Source organism: Oncorhynchus mykiss, chromosome 19, assembly GCF_057628025.1.
Source record: "Oncorhynchus mykiss isolate SJ-2025 chromosome 19, ASM5762802v1, whole genome shotgun sequence".
Classification (NCBI taxonomy): Eukaryota; Metazoa; Chordata; class Actinopteri; order Salmoniformes; family Salmonidae; genus Oncorhynchus; species Oncorhynchus mykiss.
Genome location: NC_143040.1, coordinates 250,249 through 277,500, shown reverse-complemented (window position 1 = coordinate 277,500; position 27,252 = coordinate 250,249). Strand labels below are relative to the sequence as shown.

At 41.9% G+C, this 27,252-nt stretch overlaps 1 protein-coding gene across 1 annotated transcript in view; it reads left to right on the top strand.

Moving 5' to 3' along the window:
* The first annotated feature begins 15,178 nt into the window (after window positions 1-15,178).
* Window positions 15,179-27,252, top strand: part of LOC118936273 (neuronal acetylcholine receptor subunit alpha-9-I) — a 34,500-nt gene continuing 22,426 nt past the window's right edge. Inside the window, exons 1-5 of the mRNA XM_090211784.1 lie at window positions 15,179-15,224; window positions 17,155-17,300; window positions 22,075-22,229; window positions 25,599-25,779; window positions 26,460-26,676. Of these exons, the coding sequence (XP_090067910.1) occupies window positions 15,179-15,224; window positions 17,155-17,300; window positions 22,075-22,229; window positions 25,599-25,779; window positions 26,460-26,676 (745 nt within the window). The remainder of the gene's footprint in view (window positions 15,225-17,154; window positions 17,301-22,074; window positions 22,230-25,598; window positions 25,780-26,459; window positions 26,677-27,252) is intronic.

The following is a 27,252-nucleotide window of genomic DNA, read 5'->3' as shown; positions in this document are numbered from 1 at the left end:
AACAGTCTCTGTTACATTAACCCTGACAGTAACAGTCTGGAGCTCATTAACCCTGACAGTAACAGTCTGGAGCTCATTAACCCTGACAGTAGCAGTCTCTGTTACATTAACCCTGACAGTAGCAGTCTCTGTTACATTAACCCTGACAGTAACAGTCTCTGTTACATTAACCCTGACAGTAACAGTCTCTGTTACATTAACCCTGACAGTAACAGTCTCTGTTACATTAACCCTGACAGTAACAGTCTCTGTTACATTAACCCTGACAGTAACAGTCTCTGTTACATTAACCCTGACAGTAACAGTCTCTGTAACATTAACCCTGCCAGTAACAGTCTCTGTTACATTAACCCTGACAGTAACAGTCTCTGTTACATTAACGCTGCCAGTAACAGTCTGGAGCTCATTAACCCTGACAGTAACAGTCTCTGTTACATTAACCCTGACAGTAACAGTCTCTGTTACATTAACCCTGACAGTAACAGTCTCTGTTACATTAACCCTGACAGTAACAGTCTCTGTTACATTAACGCTGCCAGTAACAGTCTGGAGCTCATTAACCCTGACAGTAACAGTCTCTGTTACATTAACCCTGACAGTAACAGTCTCTGTTACATTAACCCTGACAGTAACAGTCTGGAGCTCATTAACCCTGACAGTAACAGTCTCTGTAACATTAACCCTGACAGTAACAGTCTGGAGCTCATTAACCCTGACAGTAACAGTCTCTGTAACATTAACCCTGACAGTAACAGTCTGGAGCTCATTAACCCTGACAGTAACAGTCTCTGTTACATTAACCCTGACAGTAACAGTCTCTGTTACATTAACCCTGACAGTAACAGTCTCTGTTACATTAACCCTGACAGTAGCAGTCTCTGTTACATTAACCCTGACAGTAACAGTCTCTGTTACATTAACCCTGACAGTAACAGTCTCTGTTACATTAACCCTGACAGTAACAGTCTCTGTAACATTAACCCTGACAGTAACAGTCTCTGTTACATTAACCCTGTCAGTAACAGTCTCTGTAACATTAACCCTGACAGTAACAGTCTCTGTTACATTAACCCTGACAGTAACAGTCTCTGTTACATTAACCCTGACAGTAACAGTTTCTGTTACATTAACCCTGACAGTAACAGTCTCTGTTACATTAACCCTGTCAGTAACAGTCTCTGTTACATTAACCCTGACAGTAACAGTCTCTGTTACATTAACCCTGACAGTAACAGTCTCTGTAACATTAACCCTGACAGTAACAGTCTGGAGCTCATTAACCCTGACAGTAACAGTCTCTGTTACATTAACCCTGACAGTAACAGTCTCTGTTACATTAACCCTGACAGTAACAGTCTGGAGCTCACTAACCCTGACAGTAACAGTCTCTGTTACATTAACCCTGACAGTAACAGTCTCTGTTACATTAACCCTGACAGTAACAGTCTCTGTTACATTAACCCTGTCAGTAACAGTCTCTGGAGGTATGTAACATTAACCCTGACAGTAACAGTCTCTGTTACATTAACCCTGACAGTAACAGTCTCTGTAACATTAACCCTGACAGTAACAGTCTCTGTAACATTAACCCTGACAGTAACAGTCTCTGTTACATTAACCCTGACAGTAACAGTCTCTGTTACATTAACCCTGACAGTAACAGTCTCTGTTACATTAACCCTGACAGTAACAGTCTCTGTTACATTAACCCTGACAGTAACAGTCTCTGTTACATTAACCCTGACAGTAACAGTCTCTGTTACATTAACCCTGACAGTAACAGTCTCTGTTACATTAACCCTGACAGTAACAGTCTCTGTTACATTAACCCTGTCAGTAACAGTCTGGAGCTCATTAACCCTGCCAGTAACAGTATCTGTTACATTAACCCTGACAGTAACAGTCTCTGTTACATTAACCCTGACAGTAACAGTCTGGAACTCATTAACCCTGACAGTAACAGTCTCTGTAACATTAACCCTGACAGTAACAGTCTCTGTTACATTAACCCTGACAGTAACAGTCCGGAGCTCATTAACCCTGACAGTAACAGTCTCTGTTACATTAACCCGGACAGTAGCAGTCTCTGTTACATTAACCCTGACAGTAACAGTCTCTGTTACATTAACCCTGTCAGTAACAGTCTCTGTTACATTAACCCTGACAGTAACAGTCTGGAGCTCATTAACCCTGACAGTAACAGTCTCTGTAACATTAACCCTGACAGTAACAGTCTCTGTTACATTAACCCTGACAGTAGCAGTCTCTGTTACATTAACCCTGACAGTAACAGTCTCTGTTACATTAACCCTGACAGTAACAGTCTCTGTAACATTAACCCTGACAGTAACAGTCTCTGTTACATTAACCCTGACAGTAACAGTCTCTGTTACATTAACCCTGACAGTAACAGTCTGGAGCTCATTAACCCTGACAGTAACAGTCTCTGTTACATTAACCCTGACAGTAACAGTCTATGTTACATTAACCCTGACAGTAACAGTCTCTGTTACATTAACCCTGACAGTAACAGTCTGGAGCTCATTAACCCTGACAGTAACAGTCTCTGTTACATTAACCCTGACAGTAACAGTCTCTGTTACATTAACCCTGACAGTAACAGTCTCTGTTACATTAACCCTGACAGTAACAGTCTCTGTTACATTAACCCTGACAGTAACAGTCTCTGTTACATTAACCCTGACAGTAACAGTCTCTGTTACATTAACCCTGACAGTAACAGTCTCTGTTACATTAACCCTGTCAGTAACAGTCTCTGTTACATTAACCCTGACAGTAACAGTCTGGAGCTCATTAACCCTGACAGTAACAGTCTCTGTAACATTAACCCTGACAGTAACAGTCTCTGTTACATTAACCCTGTCAGTAACAGTCTCTGTTACATTAACCCTGACAGTAACAGTCTCTGTTACATTAACCCTGACAGTAACAGTCTGGAGCTCATTAACCCTGACAGTAACAGTCTCTGTTACATTAACCCTGTCAGTAACAGTCTCTGTTACATTAACCCTGACAGTAACAGTCTATGTTACATTAACCCTGACAGTAACAGTCTCTGGAGGTCTGTAACATTAACCCTGACAGTAACAGTCTCTGTTACATGAACCCTGACAGTAACAGTCTCTGTAGATCAATACACTGACTGACTGTTATGTTATGTACCTATAGATCAATACACTGACTGATATGTTATGTACCTATAGATCAATACACTGACTGATATGTTATGTACCTATAGATCAATACACTGACTGATATGTTATGTACCTATAGATCAATACACTGACTGACTGATATGTTATGTACCTATAGATCAATACACTGACTGATATGCTATGTACCTATAGATCAATACACTGACTGATATGTTATGTACCTATAGATCAATACACTGACTGACTGATATGTTATGTACCTATAGATCAATACACTGACTGACTGATATGTTATGTACCTATAGATCAATACACTGACTGACTGATATGTTATGTACCTATAGATCAATACACTGACTGATATGTTATGTACCTCTAGATCAATACACTGACTGATATGTACCTATAGATCAATACACTGACTGATATGTTATGTACCTATAGATCAATACACTGACTGATATGCTATGTACCTATAGATCAATACACTGACTGATATGTTATGTACCTATAGATCAATACACTGACTGACTGATATGTTATGTACCTATAGATCAATACACTGACTGACTGATATGTTATGTACCTATAGATCAATACACTGACTGACTGATATGTTATGTACCTATAGATCAATACACTGACTGATATGTACCTATAGATCAATACACTGACTGATATGTTATGTACCTCTAGATCAATACACTGACTGATATGTTATGTACCTATAGATCAATACACTGACTGATATGCTATGTACCTATAGATCAATACACTGACTGATATGTTATGTACCTATAGATCAATACACTGACTGATATGTTATGTACCTATAGATCAATACACAGACTGACTGATATGTTATGTACCTATAGATCAATACACTGACTGACTGATATGTTATGTACCTCTAGATCAATACACTGACTGATATGTTATGTACCTATAGATCAATACACTGACTGATATGTTATGTACCTATAGATCAATACACTGACTGCCTGATATGTTATGTACCTATAGATCAATACACTGACTGACTGATATGTTATGTACCTATAGATCAATACACTTACTGACTGATATGTTATGTACCTATAGATCAATACACTGACTGACTGATATGTTATGTACCTATAGATCAATACACTTACTGACTGATATGTTATGTACCTATAGATCAGTACACTGACTGACTGATATGTTATGTACCTATAGATAAATACACTGACTGATATGTTATGTACCTATAGATCAATACACTGACTGATATGTTATGTACCTATAGATCAATACACTGACTGACTGATATGTTATGTACCTATAGATAAATACACTGACTGATATGTTATGTACCTATAGATCAATACACTGACTGATATGTTATGTACCTATAGATCAATACACTGACTGACTGTTATGTTATGTACCTGTAGATCAATACACTGACTGACTGATATGTTATGTACCTATAGATCAATACACTGACTGACTGATATGTTATGTACCTATAGATCAATACACTGACTGACTGATATGTTATGTACCTATAGATCAATACACTGACTGATATGTTATGTACCTATAGATAAATACACTGACTGATATGTTATGTACCTACAGATCAATACACTGACTGATATGTTATGTACCTATAGATAAATACACTGACTGATATGTTATGTACCTACAGATCAATACACTGACTGATATGTTATGTACCTATAGATCAATACACTGACTGATATGTTATGTACCTCTAGATCAATACACTGACTGACTGTTATGTTATGTACCTATAGATCAATACACTGACTGATATGTTATGTACCTATAGATAAATACACTGACTGATATGTTATGTACCTATAGATCAATACACTGACTGATATGTACCTATAGATCAATACACTGACTGATATGTTATGTACCTATAGATAAATACACTGACTGATATGTTATGTACCTATAGATCAATACACTGACTGTTATGTACCTATAGATAAATACACTGACTGATATGTTATGTACCTATAGATCAATACACTGACTGATATGTTATGTACCTATAGATAAATACACTGACTGATATGTTATGTACCTATAGATCAATACACTGACTGATATGTACCTATAGATCAATACACTGACTGATATGTACCTATAGATCAATACACTGACTGATATGTACCTATAGATCAATACACTGACTGATATGTACCTATAGATCAATACACTGACTGATATGTACCTATAGATCAATACACTGACTGATATGTACCTATAGATCAATACACTGACTGATATGTACCTATAGATCAATACACTGACTGATATGTACCTATAGATCAATACACTGACTGACTGATATGTTATGTACCTCTAGATCAATACACTGACTGACTGATATGTTATGTACCTATAGATCAATACACTGACTGACTGATATGTTATGTACCTATAGATCAATACACTGACTGTTATGTACCTATAGATCAATACACTGACTGACTGATATGTTATGTACCTATAGATCAATACACTGACTGATATGTTATGTACCTATAGATCAATACACTGACTGACTGATATGTTATGTACCTATAGATCAATACACTGACTGTTATGTACCTATAGATCAATACACTGACTGATATGTACCTCTAGATCAATACACTGACTGATATGTACATATAGATCAATACACTGACTGTAAATCACTCTGAATACGAGGTTCATTACATAAAAACTAAAGAACAATTTAAATCAGACTCTGTTGAAATATGACTTTGTTCCCAGACGAGACCAGGTTTAATGTGTGTCTGGGAAACCAGTCCTCAGTCTCTCTACCTCTGTAGCACCTATATGATCATACTACAGTATAGTCTGTCTGTAGCACCAGTATGATCATACTACAGTATAGTCTGTCTGTAGCACCTATATGATCATACTACAGTATAGTCTGTCTGTAGCACCAATATGATCATACTACAGTATAGTCTGTCTGTAGCACCAATATGATCATCCTACAGTATAGTCTGTCTGTAGCACCAATATGATCATACTACAGTATAGTCTGTCTGTAGCACCTATATGATCATACTACAGTATAGTCTGTCTGTAGCACCAATATGATCATACTACAGTATAGTCTGTCTGTAGCACCAATATGATCATACTACAGTATAGTCTGTCTGTAGCACCTATATGATCATACTACAGTATAGTCTGTCTGTAGCACCAATATGATCATACTACAGTATAGTCTGTCTGTAGCACCAATATGATCATACTACAGTACAGTCTGTCTGTAGCACCAATATGATCATACTACTTTATAGTCTGTCTGTAGCACCAATATGATCATACTACAGTATAGTCTGTCTGTAGCACCAATATGATCATACTACAGTATAGTCTGTCTGTAGCACCAATATGATCATACTACAGTATAGTCTGTCTGTAGCACCAATATGATCATACTACAGTATAGTCTGTCTGTAGCACCTATATGATCATACTATAGTATAGTCTGTCTGTAGCACCTATATGATCATACTACAGTATAGTCTGTCTGTAGCACCAATATGATCATACTACAGTATAGTCTGTCTGTAGCACCTATATGATCGTACTACAGTATAGTCTGTCTGTAGCACCTATATGATCGTACTACAGTATAGTCTGTCTGTAGCACCAATATGATCATACTACAGTATAGTCTGTCTGTAGCACCTATATGATCATACTACAGTATAGTCTGTCTGTAGCACCAATATGATCATACTACAGTATAGTCTGTCTGTAGCACCAATATGATCATACTACAGTATAGTCTGTCTGTAGCACCAATATGATCATACTACAGTATAGTCTGTCTGTAGCACCAATATGATCATACTACAGTATAGTCTGTCTGTAGCACCTATATGATCATACTACAGTATAGTCTGTCACGTTGTAACATGACAATATTAACGTGGCTTCAACTACAAACTCAGACTGCTTTAAACTCCAAACTCAAACTGCTTCAAACTCCAAACTCAGACTGCTTCAACTCCAAACTCAGACTGCTTCAACTCCAAACTCAGACTGCTTCAAACTCCAAACTCAGACTGCTTCACTCTGTTTTAGGAGTCATGACAATCTGCGAAGGCAAGACACGCTGTCACTCTGTGTGGTCAAAGTGCTCTCATCTCAACAGCACTACGCTCTCGAATGCTTCTCTCCTACAACCCCATCACATGAAACTATCTCTCTCTCTTCCTTCTCTCTCTTCCTTCTCTCTCTCCCCCCCTGTCTCTCTCTCTCTCTCTCTCTCTGTCTCTCTCTCTCTCTCCCTCTCTCTCTCTGTCTCTCTCTCTCTCTCTCTCTCTTCCTTCTCTCTCTCTTCCTTCTCTCTCTCTCCCCCTGTCTCTCTCTCTCTCTCTCTCTGTCTCTCTCTCTCTCTCTCTCTGTCTCTCTCTCTCTTCCTTCTCTCTCTCTCCCCCTGTCTCTCTCTCTCTCTCCCCCTCTCTCTCTCTCTCTCCCTGTCGCTCTCTCTCCCCTGTCTCTCTCTTTCTCTCCCCCTGTCTCTCTCTCTCTCCCCTGTCTCTCTCTCTCTCCTCCCTGTCTCTCTCTTTCTCTCCCCCTGTCTCTCTCTCTCTCTCTCCCCCCCTGTCTCTCTCTTTCTCTCCCCCTGTCTCTCTCTCTCTCTCCCCCTGTCTCTCTCTCTCTCTCTCTCCCTGTCTCTCTCTCTCTCTCCCTCTCTCTCTCTCTCTCTCTCCCCCTGTCTCTCTCTTCCTCCCCATATCTCTCTCCCTCTCTCTCTCTCATCCTCCCCCTTCTCTCTCCCTCTCTCTCTCTTCCTCCCCATATCTCTCCCTCTCTCTCTCTCATCCTCCCCCCTCTCTCCCTCTCTCTCTCTTCCTCCCCATATCTCTCCCTCTCTCTCTCTTCCTCCCCATATCTCTCCCTCTCTCTCTCATCCTCCCCATATCTCTCCCTCTGTCTCTCTCTCATCCTCCCCCCTCTCTCTCCCTCTCTCTCTCTTCCTCCCCATATCTCTCCCTCTCTCTCTCTCTCTCTCTCTCTCTCATCCTCCCTCCCTCTCTCTCTTTTCCTCCCCCTGTCTCTCTCTCTCTCTCTCTCATCCTCCCCACCCCTCCCTCTCCCCCCTCTCCTCTCATCACCCTCCTCCTCCCCTCCCCTCCCCTCCCTCCACCTCCCACAGCAGCAGGAAACACCTGTTCTATCAGCTCTTCACCACAGAAACTCAGTGACACACTGAAGCCTCTAACAGCGGTTTGTACTATGACAGTTCCTGTCTAAATAATGCTTAGTTACAACCCAGTGTTAGTGAGAAATGTACATATAGTATTATATACCTTAACAACAGTATTATATACCTTAACAACAGCAACAGTATTATATACCTTAACAACAGTATTATATACCTTAACAACAGTATTATATACCTTAACAACAGCAACAGTATTATATACCTTAACAACAGTATTATATACCTTAACAACAGTATTATATACCTTAACAACAGTATTATATACCTTAACAACAGGATTATATATTGTACAGTATTAAATATTATACAATATTATATAGTATACTGTACTAAATATCTTATCGGCAGTATTATATATCCTACAGTATTACATTTTATACAGTATTATATAACTTCCCAACAGTAGTATATATTATACAGTAGTATATACCTTACCAACAGTATTATATAGTATTTATGTAGTATTATGTACAGTGGTGGAAAAAGTACTAAAATGTCATATTTGAGTAAAATAGAAAATAACTCCAGTAAAAGTGAAAGTCACCCAGTAGAATACTACTTGACTAAAAGTCAAAGTATTTGGTTGTAAATATAGTTAAGTATCAAAAGTAAAGGGAATTGCTAAAATATATTTAAGGAGTAAAAGTAAAAGTATTAATAATTTCAAATTCCTTATATTTAGATGGCACAATTTCGTAAAAAAAAAATTGACGGATAGCCAGGGGCCACACTCCAGACATCATTTACAAAGGAAGCATGTGTGTTTAGTGAGTCCTCCAGACCAGAGGCAGTAGGGATGACCAGGGATGTTCTCTGTTTAGTGAGTCCTCCAGATCAGAGGCAGTAGGGATGACCAGGGATGTTCTCTGTTTAGTGAGTCCTCCAGATCAGAGGCAGTAGGGATGACCAGGGATGTTCTCTGTTTAGTGAGTCCTCCAGACCAGAGGCAGTAGGGATGACCAGGGATGTTCTCTGTTTAGTGAGTCCTCCAGATCAGAGGCAGTAGGGATGACCAGGGATGTTCTCTGTTTAGTGAGTCCTCCAGATCAGAGGCAGTAGGGATGACCAGGGATGTTCTCTGTTTAGTGAGTCCTCCAGATCAGAGGCAGTAGGGATGACCAGGGATGTTCTCTGTTTAGTGAGTCCTCCAGACCAGAGGCAGTAGGGATGACCAGGGATGTTCTCTGTTTAGTGAGTCCTCCAGATCAGAGGCAGTAGGGATGACCAGGGATGTTCTCTGTTTAGTGAGTCCTCCAGATCAGAGGCAGTAGGGACGACCAGGGATGTTCTCTGTTTAGTGAGTCCTCCAGATCAGAGGCAGTAGGGACGACCAGGGATGTTCTCTGTTTAGTGAGTCCTCCAGATCAGAGGCAGTAGGGATGACCAGGGATGTTCTCTGTTTAGTGAGTCCTCCAGGTCAGAGGCAGTAGGGATGACCAGGGATGTTCTCTGTTTAGTGAGTCCTCCAGATCAGAGGCAGTAGGGATGACCAGGGATGTTCTCTGTTTAGTGAGTCCTCCAGATCAGAGGCAGTAGGGATGACCAGGGATGTTCTCTGTTTAGTGAGTCCTCCAGATCAGAGGCAGTAGGGATGACCAGGGATGTTCTCTGTTTAGTGAGTCCTCCAGATCAGAGGCAGTAGAGATGACCAGGGTTGTCAGGGAAAATGTATGAAGTAAAAAGTACATTATTTTCTTTAGGAATATAGAGAGGTAAAAGTTGTCAAAAATATGAAAAGTAAAGTACAGATACACCCCAAAAAACAACTTAGGTAGTACTTTAAAGTATTTTTACTGAAGTACTTACTTATTTTCCAGCATAATTTGCAAATAAATTCATTAAAAATCCTACAATTTGATTTTCTGGATTTTTTTTCTAATTTCGTCTGTCATAGTTGAAGTGTACCTATGATGAAAATTACAGGCCTCATCTTTTTAAGTGGGAGAACTTGCACAATTGGTGGCTGACTAAATACTTTTTTGCCCCACTGTATATACCGTACCAAAAGTAGTATATAGTATTATAAACCTTACCAACAGTATTATATAGTATTGTATACCTTACCAAAAGTATTATAGAGTATTATAAACCTTACCAACAGTATTATATATTATATAGTATTATAAACCTTACCAACAGTATTATATATTATATTGTATTATAAACCTTACCAACAGTATTATATATTATAGAGTATTATATATACCTTACCAACAGTATTATATAGTATTATAAACCTTACCAACAGTATTATATATTATATAGTATTATATATTGTATAGTATTATAAACCTTACCAAACGTTGTATATAGTATTATAAACCATACCAACAATATTATATATTATATAGTATTATATATACCTTACCAACAGTATTATATAGTATTATAAACCTTACCAACAATATTATATAGTATTGTATATACCTTACCAACAGTATTATATAGTATTATAAACCTTACCAACAGTATTATATATTATATAGTATTATAAACCTTACCAACAGTATTATATAGTATTATAAACCTTACCAACAATATTATATAGTATTGTATATACCTTACCAACAGTATTATATAGTATTATAAACCTTACCAACAGTATTATATATTATATAGTATTATATATACCTTACCAACAGTATTATATAGTATTATAAACCTTACCAACAGTATTATGTATTATATAGTATTATATATTGTATAGTATTATAAACCTTACCAAAAGTTGTATATAGTATTATAAACCATACCAACAATATTATATATTATATAGTATTATATATACCTTACCAACAGTATTATATAGTATTATAAACCTTACCAACAGTATTATATAGTATTTTATACCTTACCAAAAGTATTATATAGTATTATAAACCTTACCAACAGTATTATATATTATATAGTATTATAAACCTTACCAACAGTATTATAGAGTATTATAAACCTTACCAAAAGTATTATAGAAAAGTATTATAGAGTCTTATAAACCTTACCAACAGTATTATATAGTATTATATACCTTACCAACAATATTATATATTATATAGTATTATATATACCTTACCAACAGTATTATATAGTATTATAAACCTTACCAACAATATTATATATTATATAGTATTATATATACCTTACCAACAGTATTATATAGTATTATAAACCTTACCAACAGTATTATATAGTATTTTATACCTTACCAAAAGTATTATATAGTATTATAAACCTTACCAACAGTATTATATATTATATAGTATTATAAACCTTACCAACAGTATTATAGAGTATTATAAACCTTACCAAAAGTATTATAGAAAAGTATTATAGAGTCTTATAAACCTTACCAACAGTATTATATAGTATTATATACCTTACCAAAAGTATTATATAGTATTATAAACCCTACCAACAGTATTATATATTATATAGTATTATATATTGTATAGTATTATAAACCTTACCAAAAGTTGTATATAGTATTATAAACCATACCAACAATATTATATATTATATAGTATTATATATACCTTACCAACAGTATTATATAGTATTATAAACCTTACCAACACTATGAAATAACACATATGGAATCATGTAGTAACCAAAAAAAAGTGTTAAACAAATCAAAATATATTTTATATTTTAGATTCTTCAAAGTAGCCACCCTTTGCCTTGATGACAGCTTTGCACACTCTTGGCATTCTCTCAACCAGCTTCATGAGGTAGTCACCTGGAATGCATTTCAATTAACGGGTGTGCCTTGTTAAAAGTTAATTTGTGCATTTTTTCCCCCTTCTTAATGCGTTTGAGCCAATCAGTTGTTTTGTGACAAGGTAGGGGTGGTATACAGAAGATAGCCCTATTTGTTAAAAGACCAAGTCCATATTATGTCAAGAACAGCTCAAGTAAGCAAAGAGAAATGACAGTCCATCATTACTTTAAGACATGAAGGTCAGTCAATCTGGAAAATGTCAAGAACGTTGAAAGTTTCTTCAAGTGCCGTCGCTAAAACCACCAAGCGCTATGATGAACCTCATGAGGACCGCCACAGACCCAGAGTTACCTCTGCTGAAACCACCAAGCGCCATGATGAAACTGGCTCTCATGAGGACCACCACAGACCCAGAGTTACCTCTGCTGAAACCACCAAGCGCCATGATGAAACTGGCTCTCATGAGGACCACCACAGACCCAGAGTTACCTCTGCTGAAACCACCAAGCGCCATGATGAACCTGTCTCTCATGAGGACCACCACAGACCCAGAGTTATCTCTGCTCTCATGAGGACCACCACAGACCCAGAGTTACCTCTGCTGCAGAGGATAAGTTCATTTGAGTTACCAGCCTCAGAAATTGCAGCCCAAATACATGCTTCACAGAGTTCAAGTAACCAACACATCTCAACGTCAACTGTTCAGAGGAGACTGAGCGAATCAGGCCTTCATGGTTGAATTGCTGCAAAGAAAACACTACTAAAGGACACCAATAATAAGAAGAGACTTGATTGGGCCAAGACACACGAGCAGTGGACATTAGACCGGTGGAAATCTGTCCTTTGGTCTGATGAGTCCAAACCGCCTTGTCTTGGTGAGATGCAGAGTAGGTGAAGAGATGATTTCAGCATGTGTGGTTCCCACTGTGAAGCATGGAGGAGGAGGTGTTATGGTGTGGGGATGCTTTGCCGGTGACACTGTCTGTTATTTAGAATTCAAGGCACACTTAACCAGCTTAACCAGCATGGATACCACAGCATTCTGCAGCGATACACCATCCCATCTGGTTTGGGCTTAGTGGGACTATCATTTGTTTTTCAACAGGACAATGAACCAACACACCTCCAGGCTGTGTAAGGGCTATTTGACCAAGAAGGAGAGTGATGGAGTGCTGCATCAGATGACCTGGCCTCCACAATCACCCCGACCTTTTACCCAATTGAGAGGGTTTGGGATGAGTTGGACTGCTGAGTGAAGGAAAAGCAGCCAATAAGTGCTCAGCACATCTGGGGACTCCTTCAAGACTGTTGGAAACGCATTCCAGGTGAAGCTGGTTGAGAGAATGCCAAGAGTGTGCAAAGCTGTCATCAAGGCAAAGGATGGCTACTTTGAAAAATCTAAAATATATTTTGTTATGCTTAATTTTTTGGGGGTTACTACATGATTCCATATTTCATAGTTTTGATGTCTTCACTATTATTGTAATATGCAAAATAATAAAGGAAACCCCTTGAATGAGTAGGTGTGTCCAAACTTCAGACTGTAAGTATTCAGACCCTTGAATGAGTAGGTGTGTCCAAACTTCGGACTGTAAGTATTCAGACCCTTGAATGAGTAGGTGTGTCCAAACTTCGGACTGTAAGTATTCAGACCCAGTGATTACAGCCTTGAGTCTTCTTGGGTATGACGCTACAAGCTTGGCACACCTGTATTCGGGGAGTTTCTCCCATTCTTCTCTGCAGATCCTCTCAAGCTCTGTCAGGTTGGATGGGGAGCGTCGCTGCACAGCTATTTTCAAGTCTCCCTAGAGATGTTCGATCGGGTTCAAGTCCGGGCTCTGGCTGGGCCACTCAAGGACATTCAGAGATTTGTCCCGAAGTCACTCCTGTGTTGTCTTGCCTGTGTGCTTAAGGTCGTTGTGCTGTTGGAAGCTGAACCTTCACCCCAGTCTGAGGCCCTGAGTGCTCTGGAGCAGGTTTTCATCAAGGACCTCTCTGTACTTTGCTCCGTTCATCTTTGCCTCGATCCTGACTAGTCTCCCAGTCCCTACTGCTGAAAACCATCCCCACAGCATGATGCTACCATCACCATGCTTCACCGTAGGGATGGTGCCAGGTTTCCTCCAGACGTGACGCTTGGCATTCAGGCCAAGTAGTTTAATCTTGGTTTCATCAGACCAGAGAATTTAGTTTCTCATAGGCTTGAAAGTCCTTTAGGTGCCTTTTGGCAAACTCCAAGAGGGCTGTCGTGCCTTTTACCGAGGAGTGGCTTCCGCCTGGGGTCTGAATGCTTTCCGAGTGCACTGTGTGTAGTGCTCTTTGATACCCCTGTTGTCCTGTCTGATCTAAGGGTTGTTCTCTGCCTGATTGACATCTGTCTCAGGGTGTGTGTGTGTAACACAGTAAGGCAGGGTGTGAGTGTGTGTGTGTGTGTGTGTTTGTCTTGGGGTGTGTGTCTGTGTTTCTTGGGGTGTGTATGGGCAGATAGACGTTCATGTATCTGGTTTCACGCTGTGTCCTTGTGCTACCTGATATCCCCAGCTCGTGTGTGTGTGTCTGTGTGTGTGTGTGTGTGTGTGTGTGTGTGTGTGTGTGTGTGTGTGTGTGTGTGTGTGTGTGTGTGTGTGTGAGATATCCTGGTTCAGTGACACAACGGAACACAAAAATAACGACCAGCGTAGCGTCAAGACTCTAGAACACAATGTCTACATTCTAGTGTTCTATCCAGAGTGCTCTATCTAGAGTGTTCTATCTAGAGTGTTCTATCCAGAGTGTTCTATCCAGAGTGTTCTATCTAGAGTGTTCTATCCAGAGTGTTCTATCCAGAGTGTTCTGTGCAGAGTGTTCTATCTAGAGTGTTCTGTGCAGAGTGTTCTATCCAGAGTGTTCGTTCTGTGGCTGGGCTGTGGATCACAATGGGACTCCATAGAAGAGGATTCTAACTAGGCCGTCTCTGTTATTTGCGAGTTGAATAATTAATCCGTTGGTTGGAGGCAGCAGGGCAACATGAAGACTGTGGTGCTACTGGTGTGGATCAGCTGCTGGATCGATGGTGAGAGAACCTCTACCATGTTGTTAATTAGTATTATAGATAAATGGTGAACCTCTACCATGTTGTTGATTAGTATTATAGATAAATGGTGAGAGAACCTCTGTCATGTTGTTAATTAGTATTATAGATAAATGGTGAGAGAACCTCTATCATGTTGTTAATGAGTATTATAGATAAATGGTGAGAGAACCTCTATCATGTTAATTAGTATTATAGATAAATGGTGAGAGAACCTCTACCATGTTGTTAATTAGTGTTATAGATAAATGGTGAGAGAACCTCTATCATGTTGTTAATGAGTATTATAGATAAATGGTGAGAGAACCTCTATCATGTTGTTAATTAGTATTATAGATAAATGGTGAGAGAACCTCTATCATGTTGTTAATTAGTATTATAGATAAATGGTGAGAGAACCTCTATCATGTTGTTAATTAGTATTATAGATAAATGGTGAGAGAACCTCTATCATGTTGTTAATTAGTATTATAGATAAATGGTGAGAGAACCTCTGTCATGTTGTTAGTTAGTGTTATAGATAAATGGTGAGAGAACCTCTGTCATGTTGTTAATTAGTATTATAGATAAATGGTGAGAGAACCTCTATCATGTTGTTAATTAGTATTATAGATAAATGGTGAGAGAACCTCTGTCATGTTGTTAATTAGTGTTATAGATAAATGGTGAGAGAACCTCTATCATGTTGTTAATTAGTATTATAGATAAATGGTGAGAGAACCTCTATCATGTTGTTAATTAGTATTATAGATAAATGGTGAGAGAACCTCTATCATGTTGTTGATTAGTATTATAGATAAATGGTGAGAGAACCTCTACCATGTTGTTAATTAGTGTTATAGATAAATGGTGAGAGAACCTCTACCATGTTGTTAATTAGTGTTATAGATAAATGGTGAGAGAACCTCTGTCATGTTGTTAATTAGTATTATAGATAAATGGTGAGAGAACCTCTATCATGTTGTTAATTAGTATTATAGATAAATGGTGAGAGAACCTCTGTCATGTTGTTAATTAGTGTTATAGATAAATGGTGAGAGAACCTCTATCATGTTGTTAATTAGTATTATAGATAAATGTTGAGAGAACCTCTGTCATGTTGTTAATTAGTGTTATAGATAAATGGTGAGAGAACCTCTATCATGTTGTTAATTAGTATTATAGATAAATGGTGAGAGAACCTCTGTCATGTTGTTAATTAGTGTTATAGATAAATGGTGAGAGAACCTCTATCATGTTGTTAATTAGTATTATAGATAAATGGTGAGAGAACCTCTACCATGTTGTTAATTAGTGTTATAGATAAATGGTGAGAGAACCTCTATCATGTTGTTAATTAGTATTATAGATAAATGGTGAGAGAACCTCTATCATGTTGTTAATTAGTATTATAGATAAATGGTGAGAGAACCTCTACCATGTTGTTAATTAGTGTTATAGATAAATGGTGAGAGAACCTCTATCATGTTGTTAATTAGTATTATAGATAAATGGTGAGAGAACCTCTGTCATGTTGTTAATTAGTATTATAGATCAATAATTCCTCCCTCTCCCCCACCACCCCTCCTCCCCCCCTCTCTCCCCCCTCCCTCTCCCCCACCACCCCTCCTCCCCCCCTCTCTCCCCCCTCCCTCTCCCCATCCCATCCCCCCTCTCCCATCCCCCCTCCCTCTCCCCCATCCCATCCCCCCTCTCCCATCCCCCCTCCCTCTCCCCCATCCCATCCCCCCTCTCCCCATCCCCTCCCTCCCCCTTCTCCCTCCCTCCCCCCTCCCTCTCCCCCAACCCATCCGCTCTCACCCCTCCCCCTTCTCCATCCCCTCTCCCTCTCCCCCATCCCATCCCCCCTCTCCCCTCCCCACCCCCCCCCACCCTCCCTCTCTCCCCTCCCTCCCCTCCCCCCTCCCTCCAGTATGTACCAGTGCCCAGGGTCGTTATGCCCAGAAATTGCTTAATGACCTGATGGAAAATTACTCCAGTGCTCTGAGACCAGTAGAGGACACGGACAAGACCCTGAACGTCACACTACAGATCACCCTGTCTCAGATCAAAGATATGGTGAGGACTCACTATAGACCATCACCCTGTCTCACTACAGACCATCACCCTGTCTCAGATCAAAGATATGGTGAGGACTCACTATAGACCATCACCCTGTCTCAGATCAAAGATATGGTGAGGACTCACTATAGACCATCACCCTGTCTCACTACAGACCATCACCCTGTCTCAGATCAAAGATATGGTGAGGACTCACTATAGACCATCACCCTGTCTCAGATCAAAGATATGGTGAGGACTCACTATAGACCATCACCCTGTCTCAGATCAAATATATGGTGAGGACTCACTATAGACCATCACCCTGTCTCAGATCAAAGATATGGTGAGGACTCACTATAGACCATCACCCTGTCTCACTATAGACCATCACCCTGTCTCAGATCAAAGATATGGTGAGGACTAACTATAGACCATCACCCTGTCTCAGATCAAAGATATGGTGAGGACTCACTATAGACCATCACCCTGTCTCAGATCAAAGATATGGTGAGGACTCACTATAGACCATCACCCTGTCTCAGATCAAAGATATGGTGAGGACTCACTATAGACTATCACCCTGTCTCAGATCAAAGATATGGTGAGGACTCACTTTAGACCATCACCCTGTCTCAGATCAAAGATATGGTGAGGACTCACTATAGACCATCACCATGTCTCACTACAGACCATCACCCTGTCTCAGATCAAAGATATGGTGAGGACTCACTATAGACCATCACCCTGTCTCACTACAGACCATCACCCTGTCTCACTACAGACCATCACCCTGTCTCAGATCAAATATATGGTGAGGACTCACTATAGACCATCACCCTGTCTCACTACAGACCATCACCCTGTCTCACTACAGACCATCACCCTGTCTCAGATCAAAGATATGGCGAGGACTCACTATAGACCATCACCCTGTCTCAGATCAAAGATATGGTGAGGACTCACTATAGACCATCACTGTGTCTCACTACAGACCATCACCCTGTCTCACTACAGACCATCACCCTGTCTCAGATCAAAGATATGGTGAGGACTCACTATAGACCATCACCCTGTCTCACTACAGACCATCACCCTGTCTCAGATCAAATATATGGTGAGGACTCACTACAGACCATCACCCTGTCTCACTACAGACCATCACCCTGTCTCAGATCAAAGATATGGTGAGGACTCACTATAGACCATCACCCTGTCTCAGATCAAAGATATGGTGAGGACTCACTAGAGTGCAGGGCTCCCCGACCCTGTTTCTAGTGTACTGCAGGACTCTCTCTCCAACCCTGTTCCTGGGTTACTGCAGGACTCTCTCTCCAACCCTGTTCCTGGGTTACTGCAGGACTCTCTCTCCAACCCTGTTCCTGGGTTACTGCAGGACTCTCTCTCCAACCCTGTTCCTGGGTTACTGCAGGACTCTCCCTCCAACCCTGTTCCTGGGTTACTGCAGGACTCTCTCTCCAACCCTGTTCCTGGGTTACTGCAGGACTCTCTCTCCAACCCTGTTCCTGGGTTACTGCAGGACTCTCTCTCCAACCCTGTTCCTGGGTTACTGCAGGACTCTCTCTCCAACCCTGTTCCTGGATTACTGCAGGACTCTCTCTCCAACCCTGTTCCTGGGTTACTGCAGGACTCTCTCTCCAATCCTGTTCCTGGTGTACTGTAGGACTCTCTCTCCAACCCTGTTCCTGGTGTACTGCAGGACTCTCTCTCCAACCCTGTTCCTGGGTTACTGCAGGACTCTCTCTCCAACCCTGTTCCTGGGTTACTGCAGGACTCTCTCTCTAACCCTGTTCCTGGGTTACTGCAGGACTCTCTCTCCAACCCTGTTCCTGGGTTACTGCAGGACTCTCTCTCCAACCCTGTTCCTGGGTTACTGCAGGACTCTCTCTCCAACCCTGTTCCTGGGTTACTGCAGGACTCTCTCTCCAACCCTGTTCCTGGGTTACTGCAGGACTCTCTCTCCAACCCTGTTCCTGGGTTACTGCAGGACTCTCTCTCCAACCCTGTTCCTGGGTTACTGCAGGACTCTCTCTCCAACCCTGTTCCTGGGTTACTGTAGGACTCTCTCTCCAACCCTGTTCCTGGGTTACTGCAGGACTCTCTCTCCAACCCTGTTCCTGGGTTACTGCAGGACTCTCTCTCCAACCCTGTTCCTGGGTTACTGCAGGACTCTCTCTCCAACCCTGTTCCTGGGTTACTGCAGGACTCTCTCTCCAACCCTGTTCCTGGGTTACTGCAGGACTCTCTCTCCAACCCTGTTCCTGGGTTACTGCAGGACTCTCTCTCCAACCCTGTTCCTTGGTTACTGTAGGACTCTCTCTCCAACCCTGTTCCTGGGTTACTGCAGGTCTCTCTCTCCAACCCTGTTACTGGGTTACTGCAGGACTCTCTCTCCAACCCTGTTCCTGGGTTACTGCAGGACTCTCTCTCCAACCCTGTTCCTGGGTTACTGCAGGACTCTCTCTCCAACCCTGTTCCTGGGTTACTGCAGGACTCTCTCTCCAACCCTGTTCCTGGGTTACTGCAGGACTCTCTCTCCAACCCTGTTCCTGGGTTACTGCAGGACTCTCTCTCCAACCCTGTTCCTGGGTTACTGCAGGACTCTCTCTCCAACCCTGTTCCTGGGTTACTGCAGGACTCTCTCTCCAACCCTGTTCCTGGGTTACTGCAGGACTCTCTCTCCAACCCTGTTCCTGGGTTACTGCAGGACTCTCTCTCCAACCCTGTTCCTGGGTTACTGCAGGACTCTCTCTCCAACCCTGTTCCTGGGTTACTGCAGGACTCTCTCTCCAACCCTGTTCCTGGGTTACTGCAGGACTCTCTCTCCAACCCTGTTCCTGGGTTACTGCAGGACTCTCTCTCCAACCCTGTTCCTGGGTTACTGCAGGACTCTCTCTCCAACACTGTTCCTGGGTTACTGCAGGACTCTCTCCCAACCCTGTTCCTGGGTTACTGCAGGACTCTCTCTCCAACCCTGTTCCTGGGTTACTGCAGGACTCTCTCTCCAACCCTGTTCCTGGGTTACTGCAGGACTCTCTCTCCAACCCTGTTACTGCAGGACTCTCTCTCCAACCCTGTTCCTGGGTTACTGCAGGACTCTCTCTCCAACCCTGTTCCTGGGTTACTGCAGGACTCTCTCTCCAACCCTGTTCCTGGGTTACTGCAGGACTCTCTCTCCAACCCTGTTCCTGGGTTACTGCAGGACTCTCTCTCCAACCCTGTTCCTGGGTTACTGCAGGACTCTCTCTCCAACCCTGTTCCTGGGTTACTGCAGGACTCTCTCTCCAACCCTGTTCCTGGGTTACTGCAGGACTCTCTCTCCAACCCTGTTCCTGGGTTACTGCAGGACTCTCTCTCCAACCCTGTTCCTGGGTTACTGCAGGGCTCTCTCTCCAACCCTGTTCCTGGGTTACTGCAGGACTCTCTCTCCAACCCTGTTCCTGGGTTACTGCAGGGCTCTCTCTCCAACCCTGTTCCTGGGTTACTGCAGGTCTCTCTCTCCAACCCTGTTCCTGGGTTACTGCAGGACTCTCTCTCCAACCCTGTTCCTGGGTTACTGCAGGACTCTCTCTCCAACCCTGTTCCTGGGTTACTGCAGGACTCTCTCTCCAACCCTGTTCCTGGGTTACTGCAGGACTCTCTCTCCAACCCTGTTCCTGGGTTACTGCAGGACTCTCTCTCCAACCCTGTTCCTGGGTTACTGCAGGACTCTCTCTCCAACCCTGTTCCTGGGTTACTGCAGGACTCTCTCTCCAACCCTGTTCCTGGGTTACTGCAGGACTCTCTCTCCAACCCTGTTCCTGGGTTACTGCAGGACTCTCTCTCCAACCCTGTTCCTGGGTTACTGCAGGACTCTCTCTCCAACCCTGTTCCTGGGTTACTGCAGGACTCTCTCTCCAACCCTGTTCCTGGGTTACTGCAGGACTCTCTCTCCAACCCTGTTCCTGGGTTACTGCAGGACTCTCTCTCCAACCCTGTTCCTGGTGTACTGCAGGACTCTCTCTCCAACCCTGTTCCTGGGTTACCGCAGGACTCTCTCTCCAACCCTGTTCCTGGGTTACTGCAGGACTCTCTCTCCAACCCTGTTCCTGGGTTACTGCAGGACTCTCTCTCCAATCCTGTTCCTGGGTTACTGCAGGACTCTCTTTCCAACCCTGTTCCTGGGTTACTGCAGGACTCTCCAACACTGTTCATTGGTTACTGCAGGACTCTCTCTCCAACCCTGTTCCTGGGTTACTGCAGGACTCTCTCTCCAACCCTGTTCCTGGGTTACTGCAGGACTCTCTCTCCAACCCTGTTCCTGGGTTACTGCAGGACTCTCTCTCCAACCCTGTTCCTGGGTTACTGCAGGACTCTCTCTCCAACCCTGTTCCTGGGTTACTGCAGGACTCTCTCTCCAACCCTGTTCCTGGGTTACTGCAGGACTCTCTCTCCAACCCTGTTCCTGGGTTACTGCAGGACTCTCTCTCTAACCCTGTTCCTGGGTTACTGCAGGACTCTCTCTCCAACCCTGTTCCTGGGTTACTGCAGGACTCTCTCTCCAACCCTGTTCCTGGGTTACTGCAGGACTCTCTCTCCAACCCTGTTCCTGGGTTACTGCATCTATGTAATTTGTGCAATGTATTTTTAATGTCTCTAGAGGGCAGCAGTGGATCGTAATGTAGCTATAACAATGTTAGTCAAATAAACAGGATGTCAAGGTTCATCTGTCCTGACGTCTTACGTGTGTGCGTGTGTGTGTGTGTGTGTGTGTGTGTGTGTGTGTGTCCAGGACGAGAGGAACCAGGTGTTGACTACCTACCTGTGGATCCGTCAGACGTGGTTCGATGCGTACCTGAAGTGGGATAAAGAGGAATACGATGGACTGGAGGTTATCCGCATCCCCAGTAACCTGGTCTGGAGACCTGACATAGTGCTCTATAACAAGTCAGTCTGGATCTCTGTCTCTCTGTGGAGACCTGACATAGTGCTTCATAACAAGTCATTCTGGATCTCTGTCTCTCTGTGGAGACCTGACATAGTGCTCTATAACAAGTCAGTCTCTGTCTCTCTGTGGAGACCTGACATAGTGCTCTATAACAAGTCAGTCTGGATGTCTCTGTGGAGACCTGACATAGTGCTCTATAACAAGTCAGTCTGGATGTCTCTGTTGAGACCTGACATAGTGCTTTATAACAAGTCAGTCTGGATCTCTGTCTCTCTGTGGAGACCTGACATAGTGCTTTATAACAAGTCAGTCTGGATCTCTGTCTCTCTGTGGAGACCTGACATAGTGCTCTATAACAAGTCAGTCTGGATCTCTGTCTCTCTGTGGAGACCTGACATAGTGCTCTATAACAAGTCAGTCTGGATCTCTCTCTGTGGAGACCTGACATAGTGCTCTATAACAAGTCAGTCTGGATCTCTCTGTGGAGACCTGACATAGTGCTCTATAACAAGTCAGTCTCTGTCTCTCTGTGGAGACCTGACATAGTGCTTTATAACAAGTCAGTCTGGGTCTCTGTCTCTCTGTGGAGACCTGACATAGTGCTTTATAACGAGTCAGTCTGGATCACTGTCTCTCTGTCTCTGTGGAAACCTGACATAGTGCTTTATAACGAGTCAGTCTGGATCTCTCTCATTCTGTGGAGACCTGACATAGTGCTTTATAACAAGTCAGTCTATATACCTCTCTATATACCTCTCCATATACCTCTCTGTATCTCTATATACCTCTCTGTGTCTATATATACCTCTCTGTATCTCTATATACAACTCTGTGTCTCTATATACCTCTCTATATACCTCTCTATATACCTCTCTGTGTCTCTATACACCTCTCTATATACCTATCTGTGTCTCTATATACCTCTCTATGTCTCTATATACCTCTCTATGTCTCTATATACCTCTCTATATACCTCTCTGTGTCTCTATATACCTCTCTATATACCTCTCTGTGTCTCTATATACCTCTCTTTGTCTCTATATACCTCTCTATGTCTCTATATACCTCTCTATATACCTATATTTGTCTCTATATATCTCTATGTGTCTCTATATACCTCTCTATATACCTCTCTGTGTCTCTATATACCTCTCTATATACCTCTCTGGGTCTCTGTCTCTCTGTGGAGACCTGACATAGTGCTTTATAACAAGTCAGTCTGGGTCTCTCTCTGTGGAGACCTGACATAGTGCTTTATAACAAGTCAGTCTGGATCTCTCTGTGGAGACCTGACATAGTGCTTTATAACAAGTCAGTCTGGATCTCTCTGTGGAGACCTGACATAGTGCTCTATAACAAGTCAGTCTGGATCTCTGTCTCTCTGTGGAGACCTGACATAGTGCTCTATAACAAGTCAGTCTGGGTCTCTGTCTCTCTGTGGAGACCTGACATAGTGCTCTATAATAAGTCAGTCTGGATCTCTGTCTCTCTGTGGAGACCTGACATAGTGCTTTATAACAAGTCAGTCTGGATCTCTGTCTCTCTGTGGAGACCTGACATAGTGCTTTATAACAAGTCAGTCTGGATCTCTCTCTGTGGAGACCTGACATAGTGCTCTATAACAAGACAGTCTGGATCTCTCTGTGGAGACCTGACATAGTGCTCTATAACAAGTCAGTCTCTGTCTCTCTGTGGAGACCTGACATAGTGCTTTATAACAAGTCAGTCTGGGTCTCTGTCTCTCTGTGGAGACCTGACATAGTGCTTTATAACGAGTCAGTCTGGATCACTGTCTCTCTGTCTCTGTGGAGACCTGACATAGTGCTTTATAACGAGTCAGTCTGGATCTCTCTCATTCTGTGGAGACCTGACATAGTGCTTTATAACAAGTCAGTCTATATACCTCTCTATATACCTCTCCATATACCTCTCTGTATCTCTATATACCTCTCTGTGTCTATATATACCTCTCTATGTCTCTATATACCTCTCTGTGTCTATATATACCTCTCTGTATCTCTATATACAACTCTGTGTCTCTATATACCTCTCTATATCTCTATATACCTCTCTGTGTCTATATATACCTCTCTATATCTCTATACACAACTCTGTGTCTCTATATACCTCTCTATATCTCTATATACCTCTCTGTGTCTATATATACCTCTCTATGTCTCTATATACCTCTCTGTATCTCTATATACAACTCTGTGTCTCTATATACCTCTCTGTATCTCTATATACCTCTCTGTGTCTATATATACCTCTCTATGTCTCTATATACCTCTCTGTATCTCTATATACAACTCTGTGTCTCTATATACCTCTCTATATACCTCTCTGTATCTCTATATACCTCTTTGTGTCTCTATATACCTCTCTATATACCTCTCTGTGTCTCTATATACCTCTCTATATACCTCTCCGTGTCTCTATATACCTCTCTGTCTCTATATACCTCTCTATATACCTCTCTATATACCTCTCTGTCTCTATATACCTCTTTATATACCTCTCTGTGTCTCTATATACCTCTCTATATACCTCTCTGTGTCTCTATACACCTCTCTATATACCTCTCTGTGTCTCTATATACCTCTCTATGTCTCTATATACCTCTCTATGTCTCTATATACCTCTCTATGTCTCTATATACCTCTCTATATACCTCTCTTTGTCTCAATATACCTCTCTATATACCTCTCTGTGTCTCTATATACCTCTCTTTGTCTCTATATACCTCTCTATGTCTCTATATACCTCGCTATATACCTATCTGTGTCTCTATATATCTCTCTGTGTCTCTATATACCTCTCTATATACCTCTCTGTGTCTCTATATACCTCTCTATATACCTCTCTGTGTCTCTATATACCTCTCTGTGTCTCTATATACCTCTCTATATATCTCTCTGTCTCTATATACCTCTCTATATACCTCTCTATATACCTCTCTATATACCTCTCTGTGTCGCTATATACCTCTCTATATACCTCTCTGTGTCTCTATATACCTCTCTATATACCTCTCTATGTGTATATTTATACGGGGTGTGTCTCTATGTGTCTCTGTGTTTGTCTGTGTGTCTCTGTGTGTATCTGTGTCTCTGTGTGTCTCTGTTTGTCTGTGTGTGTCCGTTTGTCTCTGTGTGTGTCTCTGTGTGTCTGTGGGTGTCTGTTTGTCTCTGTGTGTATCTGTGTCTCTGTGTGTCTCTGTGTGTCTCTCTGTGTCTCTCTGTGTCTGTGTATCTCTGTGTTTCCGTTTGTCTCTGTGTGTGTCTGTGTGTCTCCGTGCGTCTGTATGTCTCTGTGTCTGTGTGTCTCTGTGTGTGTGTGTCTCTGTGTGTCTCTGTCTCTGTGTGTAGGGCTGATGAGGAAGCATCTGGTCCAGCAGACACCAACGTGGTGTTACGTTACAATGGAGAGATAACCTGGGACATGCCGGCCATCACCAAGAGCTCCTGTGTTGTGGACGTCTCCTACTTTCCCTTCGACTGGCAGTGGTGTAACCTCACGTTTGGGTCCTGGACATACAACGGCAACCAGGTCTGTCTGTCTGTCCGTCCGTCTGTCTGTCTGTCTGTCTGTCTGTCTGTCTGTCTACACACACACACACATAAAGAGGCATTTACAGTTGAAGTTGGAAGTTTACATACACCTTAGCCAAATACATTTAAACTCAGTTTTTCACAATCACCACTTTATTGTATTTATATATATATATATAAAATAAAGTGGTGATTGTGAAAAACTGAGTTTTTATATATATAACAGATATATGTTTGGTATAATACACACGTTGCTACATTTCTTAAAAACGGAATAATTTCAGCCAGAAGAGACATTGGCAACACAGGAAGGGACATTGGCAACACAGGAAGGGACATTGGCAACACAGGAAGAGACATTGGCAACACAGGAACAGACATTGTGTGTGTGTGTGTATACTGTGTGTGTATGATTGTGTGTGTGTGTATACTGTAAGTGTGTATACTGTGTCTCCAGGTGGACGTTGCCACGGGAATGGACAGTCTGTATACTGTAAGTGTGTATAGTGTGTGTGTGTGTGTGTGTGTGTGTGTGTGTGTGTGTGTGTGTGTATATACTGTGTGTGTGTATGATTGTGTGTGTGTGTATACTGTAAGTGTGTATACTGTGTCTCCAGGTGGACGTTGCCACGGGGATGGACAGTCTGTATACTGTAAGTGTGTATACTGTGTCTCCAGGTGGACATTGCCATGGGGATGGACAGTGGGGACCTGTCGGACTTTGTGGAGAACGTGGAGTGGGAGTGTCACGGAATGCCGGCGGTCAGGAACGTCATCATGTACGGCTGCTGCTCAGACCCGTATCCTGACATCACCTACACCCTCCACCTGAAGAGACGGTCTCTCTTCTACATCTTCAACCTGCTGCTGCCCTGCTTCCTCATCTCCTTCCTAGGTACTGGTTTCACCAGCATCATCATTATTAATATTCCTAGGTACTGGTTTCACCAGCATCATCATTATTAACATTCCTAGGTACTGGTTTCACCAGCATCATCATTATTAATATTCCTAGGTACTGGTTTCACCAGCATCATCATTATTAATATTCCTAGGTACTGGTTTCACCAGCATCATCATTATTAATATTCCTAGGTACTGGTATCACTAGCATCATCATTATTAATATTCCTAGGTACTGGTATCACCAGCATCATCATTATTAATATTCCTAGGTACTGGTTTCACCAGCATCATCATTATTAATATTCCTAGGTACTGGTATCACCAGCATCATCATTATTAATATTCCTAGGTACTGGTATCACCAGCATCATCATTATTAATATTCCTAGGTACTGGTTTCACCAGCATCATCATTATTAATATTCCTAGGTACTGGTTTCACCAGCATCATCATTATTAATATTCCTAGGTACTGGTTTCACCAGCATCATCATTAGTAATATTCCTAGGTACTGGTATCACCAGCATCATCATTATTAATATTCCTAGGTACTGGTTTCACCAG